General features: G+C 41.5%; 1 protein-coding gene across 2 annotated transcripts in view; it reads right to left on the reverse strand.

The window, feature by feature from the left end:
• Window positions 1-10,122, reverse strand: part of nin (ninein (GSK3B interacting protein)) — a 46,749-nt gene extending 36,627 nt beyond the window's left edge. Inside the window, exons 1-2 of one of the 2 annotated variants that reach the window (XM_055231103.1) lie at window positions 9,856-10,122; window positions 2,244-2,453 (exon numbers count right to left, since the gene is read on the reverse strand). In XM_055231103.1, coding sequence (XP_055087078.1) covers window positions 2,244-2,432 — 189 coding nt within the window. In that variant the 5' untranslated portion in view covers window positions 2,433-2,453; window positions 9,856-10,122. Of the gene's footprint in view, window positions 1-2,243; window positions 2,454-9,855 lie in introns of those variants that run through there. The other variant, XM_055231105.1, reaches the window with a different exon arrangement.
• Window positions 10,123-10,226: the final 104 nt, after the last annotated feature.

Here is a 10,226-nt window from a genome sequence, read left to right on the forward strand (position 1 = left end):
CATTTTAAATCACAATATTCATCTAGAATGACTTCCTAAAAGAAACAAGTCCGTTGACTTCTGCGTTAGTGAAAGCATGATTTTTACTTTTAAACCTTGTGTTGATTATTTTGTGTCTTAAGCATTGAGGTGAACTTGTTTCTCTGTAAGAATGTGACACAAAGTTTATTTTAGGCTGTCTCCACTAGAACCAGTCGCTTCGGTCATACGATACTAGTATTCCTCTTCAGGTTGACAAGGGTCTAGTAATCCATCTTTTTAGTGACTGCAGGCATCTCTTAGTGACGCATTCTACCTCTCTGTAAACAGCTAACCATACATTTCTTTGTGACCTTGTACGGACAGTATGTAAAATTAGTTAAGTCCTTATAAGACCTGCCTTCTATAGATAGTACCTTGAAAAGGCTATAAGTACTGGAAAACTCCTCTGAAATGTAACGCATGTGCCTGCTGTCTGTAACTTCATTCATCTCATGAGATAAACTTCTTTCAACTCTCTACCTGGTCTGCAATCTCTTCCTTCACGATTACAGTTAGAAAATGTCAGTGCCTAATGGGAACTAATGTCATCGTAAATGTCACAACATAGCACTGCATGCTGTCGGTGCCCCCTATGGACAGCTGCACATCACACTAGTGAACAGGGGATTTTTTTCATTTGCATCCAAAGTACTACACGATGGAACAAACGGGGTAGATTGGCAAAATGGCGCCTGAAAAATAAGCGATTAACGATTGCTCAAACATGAATCACTCCAAAGGCAACTTCAGAGGCTCAATGGTGAGGGAAAACTACCACAACATGGTTAAAAAAGTCGTTTTGCAGAATAGGTCTGATTTTACAAAAAAATGGGCCTAGTTATGGATTAGCGAGTTGAGACAGCAGTCACTTCGAGCTTTGGAGATGTAGACAGGCTAATAATAAAGTGTTACTCAAATATGTATGAATGAAACAAAACACAACATTAGCTATGTTTTGGAGGAAGTAACAACATTATTACAAGACTTAAACCTCTCAAGACTCAATTTTTTTCAATATAGGACCTTTAAACAAGATACAAGATCTCAAAACCTGGCCCCAATAGTCAAACTCACTGCAGTCTTTTCAGATATTACCGTTTTTAACGAAGGTCCAGTTTAGATAGATACTTTATTAATCCCCAGCCAGGGAAATTCACCAGTTTGTATTATCATCAGTACTTCTATAGTCCTGCCTTTAGTCAACTGCTCAGCTCATTCGTTTTTCTTTGAACTCGGCAGATGGCCTGTTTTCAGACACTTAATTTTTTTCAAAGCTTTGTTTTGGAGCTGTTTGCCTCTTGTGGTCCACCCTCTTAGACATTGGCCCCTCATCCAGGTGTCTGTTGTCAAGGAAACCACCCGAGTGCCTGTTAATGATTGTTCAGAACACACGATACAATGCGAGACAGTTCTAGCCATTGAGCTCCATGCATATATTAGTTGGAAAAGACCATTTTATTTTTTATTTCTATGAGTAGTTTGCATATTCTGTCTGGGGTTAGGGTTGCCAGGTGCTCCAATTACCCTCAATGACCAGAAACATGCACAAAAGACCAGAAACTCCAGTTAGGTACTCTGGATCCCTTGGGTGCTGCAAGTGCGGGTTAGTGGTTGGATTCTTTTACACTGAAGAACAGACAACACACATAATGCAGAGGAGACAATATTATCATACCTTGGCCTAATCTTAACGTTAAAGATGCACTGTGTGACTTTTCTGGTGGAGTTTGCGTGTTCCCCATGTGTCCGCGTGGAGTTTACGTGTTTTCCCTGTGTGTCTGGGTGGAGTTTGCAAACTCCACAACTACACAGCAACACTCCCCAACTAAATGTCGTTTTCTTTCAGGTTGCCGGTTAAGTGGAAATCCTGTTTCTTTCAATGGAGAAGTTGGGAAAAGTTTCACCACTAAAATATTATATAAAGTAGGGTGGTCTGTGTCCAAGGTTCAATGTTTATGTGCAACAAGTCAACACTGCAATGATTCTCTGGGAGGTTTCAAAATGGCTCTGTCCCTTCAGAACCTACTTGCTTCAAGATCTGCAGCTCAATACAAAATAATACAACCCAAATGATGATGGCGGCGCTCAAGGCAACTTCCGGAATAAGGTGAGTTGTACCCACTTTATCTGGGAAGCTCTCAAATGAAGTCCTGCCAGGGGTTCCTTTCTTGGTGGTCTTGAATATCCTGAAAAAGGTGAATACAGTAGAATACAAGTCTTACCCTGGCGTTGGGTGTATGCTGGCTGAGCCGTAGAGTCTGGAGCAGGGCAGGTGTGGCCTCCTGGAGATGCAGAGACACACACAGCTCCCACAGCTCGTCCTGAGACAGAGAGCCAGAGCCGCTCAGGTCAAAACTATCAAACACTCCTCTGAGCTGCTCCTCGTACGACTGCTCCTGCCCCTCGCCCATCACACAGGACAACAGCCCGCCCTGGAACACACACAAATGTTCAGAAATGAATCATATCAATGTACTTACTGGAGCTGGAACATATAAATGGGTGCAACCACAAAAATGGAATGGGCTGTAACTGAAAAGACAGTTTTTGCGGTAGCTGGTTAGCTCTGGTGTCGAGGGACAGTCGGTGTAGCCATTTCCACTCCTATTTATGAGTGACAGTAGCTAAGTTGCCATTTATCCAGCAATCTGAATCCTGCTCTCGACGAAACCATAATCAGGAGAGCGGTCAGATCCATTGACCCACAGACCCACTGACAGAAGCTCATATTTTTTAACAATACTCTACATTCAGAACAATTTATGGGGGATAATGCTGATTTATCAGTGCTGGATACTGCCTTATATCCCTCTGAAGGGAGGAGCCAACTACACTGAAACTGGAAACAGTAATCTCACCATAACTGAAGAACCAGCTTGGCTCAGCAGTGAAATATCTTCACTCCTACCAATTTTGTCCAGTTGACAGATTTTACTTTTGGCTTTTACTATGGATCAGACCTGGACGACTGAGGGATTACACAGACTTCAGCAATATATCAATTTACTTCAAAATTTGTTATCGTGACAGGGCTAGCAAACAAACAAAAGTGCTTTAACAGGCAAGGAGGTCGCAAAGTACTTCACAATAATAACTCACAATAGAGTCAATACAAAAATGTGGTGGTCACAGCAGCCCCTTAAATATGACTTTTAAATTGACTTTTGAAGGCATCACCAGACTCCAGTGAATGCAAGAAGAATGGAAGATCTGAGAGAGTCAGAGCAACAGCCTGGGAGGAGCAGTCTCCTCTAGTCTGAAATGAGTGCGAGGAACCATCAGCAGGACCTCAAAGAGTGAGAAGGAGCATACGGTTGGATCAGAAGGCCAATGCAGGATACAGGTATATTTTTTAAATCCTTAGGTTTTATTGAAAAACAAAAATGGGGGAAAGACCTTTGGAAAACAGTTGGAGCCAGGACTTTAACTCATAAATCTGTGAGAGATGACCTGATGCTTTTCTCTGAGCTACACACCAGCAAGTCACAACTCCATCTCAACTAACCAGAGGCCAGAAATACTATGACATTTGAGTCTTTAGGACTATTGTTTAAATTATTGGTTATTCATATTATAATAGTAATAAATGCATAGTTCAAGGTCCTACAGAAAGAAATCATGTGCTAGTATGTTATAATCTACAGGAATCAAACACATATAGCTGACTGAAGTAAACCTGCACAGCCCAGTTTTCCATTATTAATTTCATCACACTCCTACTTCCTGTGTTTCAGAGTCAGAACATTACCCAGTGACTCCAAATTCAACTTTACTATGAATATATTTTACTACTACAACAATGTGTTAATTCCATCCACCTACTACTTACAGACAGGGAGGAAAAGAGCCCGTCCAAAGCGTCCATTGGTGTATTGGTTAGTGTATTCTCTGTGGACTGGATTCACTCACTACCTCTCTGTGTGACAGTGGCAGAGATAATCCACTTTACAGTGATTAGACTATGAGAGACTTAAGAGACTGCATTTGACACTGACCATGGCGCTATTTATGGAGGATTCATTGAAAGTCAAATAGCTTTAAAAGAGTACAGTGTTTGGGAGTTATGTGTTCCCTGCCTCTGTAACTGCTGCAGTGAGCCTTGTCATTTTGGCCTTAAATGTTCATATTAACCCTCTACATGATCCTGAGTTTTTTATTTTCACTATTGTGTCTGTAAATCAACATAAGAACAATAATAACAGACAAATCAGGCTCCTTCTTTCCCCAAGGTCGCTCCCGTTAGCAATAGCTACAGGTTTGATTGTCAGCAGTGCTAAGCACCCACTCCCAGCTAAACCAGGCGTGCTCCAGATTGGCTCTGTGGTTGCTATGATGCTTGCAGTTGGAATTCCAAATATGGAACTTGGCTACAAATTTACTGCTATAACTGCTAACTAATTTGACTGGAGCCGAACTCCATGGGTGATGGCACACTCACTTAGACCATTTCTATTATACATTCTATGGTCTCAAGATGTGAAATAAAACAAACAAAAAATAAATAAATTAAAAAAATTAAAAATCTGAATTTATTTCGAGTTCATGTGTTTAACAATACTCAAGTTAGTTTAAGTAAAAGTAGCTGGCTCTTTTACATTTTACTTTAAAACTTTGGTAAAAACTGACAACTTGAAATCACTAAAATATATTTATTTTCTTACGATATTGATCAAAGTGTTAGCTGAGTTCAGACATGAAGTACTAATATAAAGTTTTATCTTTTGTAAAGATGATGTTTTTGTCCTGATGACATTTCCTGAACTGAGGGACAGATAAACATCAAATATTTATATTCTGTTCTGCCCTAATTGTCGTGTCATTTACTATGCAGCCGCTTGTGCAGATGTGAGGGTGGGAGTCTTAGGGGGGACTCACAGCCTTTTGTGTTCAGTTCAATTCAATTCATTTTATTTTTGTAACGCCCAAAATCACAACAACAGTTGTCTCGAAGGGCGTTCATGTTTTGGTTGATGGGGGAAACCGGGGTACCCGGAGGAAACCCATCCAGACACGAGGAGAAACATGAAAAACTCCACACAGAAAGGCCTGGGCGACCCGGGGATCCAACCAAACCTTCTGCTGTGAGACATGAGCCACTCAGCCACCGTGATATACACACAAAAACAAACAGGAAGGAGGGAGGATAGGACCGACTAGAGAGTGACAGAGTGGAGGTGGAGAGAGGGAACGACAGAGTGGAGGTGGAGAGAGGGAACGGCAGAGTGGAGGTGGAGAGAGGGAACGGCAGAGTGGAGGTGGAGAGAGGGAACGGCAGAGTGGAGGTGGAGAGAGGGAACGGCAGAGTGGAGGTGGAGAGAGGGAACGGCAGAGTGGAGGTGGAGAGAGGGAACGGCAGAGTGGAGGTGGAGAGAGGGAACGGCAGAGTGGAGGTGGAGAGAGGGAACGGCAGAGTGGAGGTGGAGAGAGGGAACGGCAGAGTGGAGGTGGAGAGAGGGAACGGCAGAGTGGAGGTGGAGAGAGGGAACGGCAGAGTGGAGGTGGAGAGAGGGAGCGGCAGAGTGGAGGTGGAGAGAGGGTGCGGCAGAGTGGAGGTGGAGAGAGGGAACGGCAGAGTGGAGGTGGAGAGAGGGAGCGGCAGAGTGGAGGTGGAGAGAGGGTGCGGCAGAGTGGAGGTGGAGAGAGGGAACGGCAGAGTGGAGGTGGAGAGAGGGAGCGACAGTGGAGGTGGAGAGAGGGGCTGAGTGGGACAGAGTGGTCTGAAGGAGCAGAGGAACAGCTGCAGATGCACAGGGCTGACTGAGCAATAAGTAAACTAATGGCAGATATCAAAGCGTGTTCTGCCATGAGAACACACTTTGAAGTGCGATATAAGGCTGAACTAAATATACGATAAATGATTTTATTGAAACCAAACCATAGCAGAATTATTCCCCAAAAGTATTCTAAATGTACAATATTGTTAAAAATATGAAATAAATAAGAGAATGAAGCTGTTAAGTAGTGAGTTTGTTTCTACAATAAGTTCATAAATGAACCAGCTACAGCTCTAATCTCATCATAAAACAGCAAAAGAAACGAAATTTCCCACTGGTCCGAAGAAAAGGTCCTGCGGTAAGTACTGACCTCTAAAATGATTATTCCTTCTGTCATGTATTGACTGGCATGTTGAAGTAGTGACTACTGTGAGGGCTGTGGTCAGGTGTGTGCTAGAGCTGGGCTGTGGTCAGGTGTGTGCTAGAGCTGGGCTGTGGTCAGGTGTGTGCTAGAGCTGGGCTGTGGTCAGGTGTGTGCTAGAGCTGGGCTGTGGTCAGGTGTGTGCTAGAGCTGGGCTGTGGTCAGGTGTGTGCTAGAGCTGGGCTGTGGTCAGGTGTGTGCTAGAGCTGGGCTATGGTCAGGTGTGTGCTAGAGCTGGGCTATGGTCAGGTGTGTGCTAGAGCTGGGCTATGGTCAGGTGTGTGCTAGAGCTGGGCTATGGTCAGGTGTGTGCTAGAGCTGGGCTGTGGTCAGGTGTGTGCTAGAGCTGGGGGATATGATGATAATATAAATACTGCCGTACTGAAAAAGCATGACGTTCAATACAGTCTGTTTTTAAAAAAATCCTCTCTAGAATATGCAAAGTTTATGTTCAACACTGCAGCCATTAATTTATTTACTCCATTAAATATATATTCTCAGCCATTTGACAGACATTAAACCTTTATTTTGCTGTTGAAATTGCTTTCTATTAACTGTAATACATAACTAATCTACAAAGGCTGAAAACTTAAATGCTGCTGCAGAAAAGTTACAGTGCACCTGAACTCATCATCACTACAGCAGCACATGGCTCCTTCTGCCTTAAAACAACTGCCGGAGCTCAAACAGCCTGGCTACAAGACAGAAGAATATTACTTTTTAACATCTGCAAAGTGCGGGACGTGTGGAGCTGGACTGAAAAGGTGCGGAGCGATGAAATTCTGCACTTTACTGGTAAATTTGAAGGTCCATTCATATCTTGTGTTAGACCTCAGTCTGGAGACATTTACAAGCACACTTTAGCACATTCCTCACACACTGTTAAAATATTGTCTGAAAATTGTTATGGCGTTAATTAAAAAAAAAACCTAGCCCATAGCACATGTTCTCCCCCTCCTGCAAATGCATCTTATCCCCTCATCACCATAGTCTCTCTGTGTTGGTCCCATCAGCCTGTGACAGCTGTGAACCAGAGAAGAGCAGAGGTCAAAGCAGAGCGGTTAATCCTCCTCCTTCACTCACTTCACTATTAAGAGAGTCTGAGTTACATTTTATTGTGTATATAAAGAGACTTGACTGAGTGCTAATGTTCTAATTATATGCTAGGCCTGTTATGATAACATATTTTGTATACATGACAGGGTAGGCTATGGTAAGCAGGACATTATCATAACTATGAGGCATGCCGACGCAGCATTAGGTCTATGTAATGCCAACCTTCACAGCACAAACTCAACTCCAGGGAGACATTGGAGAGTGCAGAGACTTATTTGGGACATTTTTCACATCGCTTCACTGGATAGACTGGGCACAAGTCTGCACAAGACACCAATCTGCCAATTTCATTCACGTAATCATCACGCTTGCCTACAGACTTAGGTTAGGTTCAATGCAAACCAAGTCATTTACTGGCATTGCATGTAGATAGCTTTTATAACGATAAGAATATGCGTTGTTCAAATAGAGTCCTTTTACAAGCACTCAAAGTTATATACTTTTTTTCATTCCCCATATTTGTAAACCGTCTCATCACCAAATAGAATTACCATTACAATAGTTACCAAGTTTAAGTCTTCCCTTATAAGGTTATTCATTTGTCTTGGCCAATCATAAAAATGTACACGAGATTTTACAGGTTATAGACCATCTACTTTGCATATTATAATTTCATTTATATATACCAATTTAAGCAATCTTTATTCCAGACTCATGTTCCATTCAGAGTAACAATAAACATTTGTGTTTTAAAAAGCCGACCATGCCACTGTCTCCACATGTGGGACTGAAGCGTATCGCACTGAATTTTATATTTGTGAGTGGTATTATGATCTTTCTTTCCATCTTGCTTTATTCTTTATTTATCAGGGACTATGTACAAATTCATTAATCTTACAAAAGAAGGGATGATTTGTACTAGATTTAGCTACAACTACTTTCCATGTGCAGACCCTGAGCAGGTGAAAGCACATTAAATTATACATTTCATTACATCACAAGACAAACAGTTCATCATTACCATTAGCATTAAAATACAATAAATGTCCCCATGTCCAATACAGTTTGTTTCCCACAGTCCAAACATATTTAAAAATCATTATGTGCAGGGTTTTACAGTGAGACAGAACATTACAAATTAACTAGACTGGTGTGATCACATTTGATTATATAAAATGTACTTTTTCAAATTTCTAGTAAAATTATTCAAATCTACAGTTTCAGAGTCTGAAGCTGATTCTTTGCTCAGTCACCTTTTCATTTCAAACCATCAGACAAAGGCCGAGGATCTGTTTGGAACTATGCAATTTCGGTTAACAGAGACTGAGTGGATTGGGGAGTTTGTTCGGAAGAAAGTTTAATACATTTTTTTCAATGTACGTAGAGCTACATTATTAATTAAATACATTTCTTAGATTTGAATACAAAAATTAAATAGTCATAACGGAACATTTTATATTTACTTAAGATATTACAGTAGTGATAACGAAGGGGTTTTTTATGGAGTGCCTTTAATGCCTGATCATATATGGATCTTTGAGTCACTCTCATTGGTCTGAGATCAGCAGGACACACAGTAGGTCCTCTCATTTTTTTGACTTATTGGGTTGCAAATGAAACTGTACATTAAACTTCTTAGTAGAGCAAAGTTTTTACTCCTGCAGTGACAAAAATCTCGGTTGCATTAGTCCATCACGCCCTCCTCAAGGGCCCCCGCAAAAAGCACCCACAAAGTGTCATTATAGGCCACCTGATTCCAGAGCTGGGCAGTGTATAACGATGTACAATAAGATTTAAACCATTGATTTTCACCCAGTGTGCCAGGGAACACTAGGGTCACTTGAGTTATTGCCTGGTGTGCCAAGCAAACTTCAACAAAAAAAACCCCCACAAAAACCAAATGCTTAAATTGGTATTATTTCATAAAGTTTTTGTAGATGGTGTACTGGAACCATTGTATACCAACAAAAAGTCGGCCACGGCTCAAAAGAGGTTGGAAAACACTGATTTAAACAATATGAACTTTATATCATCAGCACAAGAACCAAACCTGGAGTGTTTACCTGAGCATAAACATCCTACAGTGTGGCTCAGGTAAACGTAAACATCATCATCATCATCATCATCATCATCATGTGCCATGTCTACACTCATGATCTGTCAGAGATATTTCATTTTAGTTGCAAAACTCAACACAACACAAGCAAATCTCATGTACTTGTCCATGTCTTGCTTATGAAATATTGCACCAAAAACACATAACAGATAACTTGTCTATAATGTAAAGGCGGGTATGTGCAAACTCATCACCCTGCATCACTGACCCATCTGAAAACATGGCAAACTTTGGCTCAAATTATGTTTCATTCTTCATTTTTAGTACAACTAAGTCAACAGATCTTCTATTTGAGTAAAGTCAAGCCATTTTAAATCTTAGAAACAATACATAAATAAATAAGTAATTTTCCCCCATACAATAACATAATAAAACATTGCTATGCTAACATGAGCTAATGTCTCCTGCAGCCTGGTCAGCCGTTAGCCAACGTCCATCACTTTAATGTACAACATATGCACGTTTAAACTGCAAATATCGCTGTAAAAAACGATTTCATTGTTAATACCTTTGATAAAGTTACTCACCTAAAAGTTTACGGGCCTCAGAATACCCCGTTTCCCTCTTTTTGTCCGTCTTTTTCAGGTTGAAGGCGGATTTTTGTCAAACTTTTTAAACTTCCTCGTAACGGTACGTAACGTCTCAGCTCCTGCGGAGAATTCTCCCGAAAGATTTGGTTAAAATGTTAAAGTTTGTGGACTATAAAGTTGTTTGCTTAGTTTTCCATCCAGGGAATGTTCTTGTGCGATGCCTTGTGCTTTGTGTGCTCGCTGTTTCATCCTCCCGGGGCTTGTAGCGGATTTTGAAAAGCGGGTCTGGAAGAGGAAGGGGCGGTGACCGAGGGACCGCCCCCGGGTTTGAGCGCCCAGAGCCCGGCCCACGGAGCGCTCAGAGCCGG

Source organism: Periophthalmus magnuspinnatus, chromosome 22 (assembly GCF_009829125.3).
Source record: "Periophthalmus magnuspinnatus isolate fPerMag1 chromosome 22, fPerMag1.2.pri, whole genome shotgun sequence".
In the NCBI taxonomy this organism is placed as follows: domain Eukaryota; kingdom Metazoa; phylum Chordata; class Actinopteri; order Gobiiformes; family Gobiidae; genus Periophthalmus; species Periophthalmus magnuspinnatus.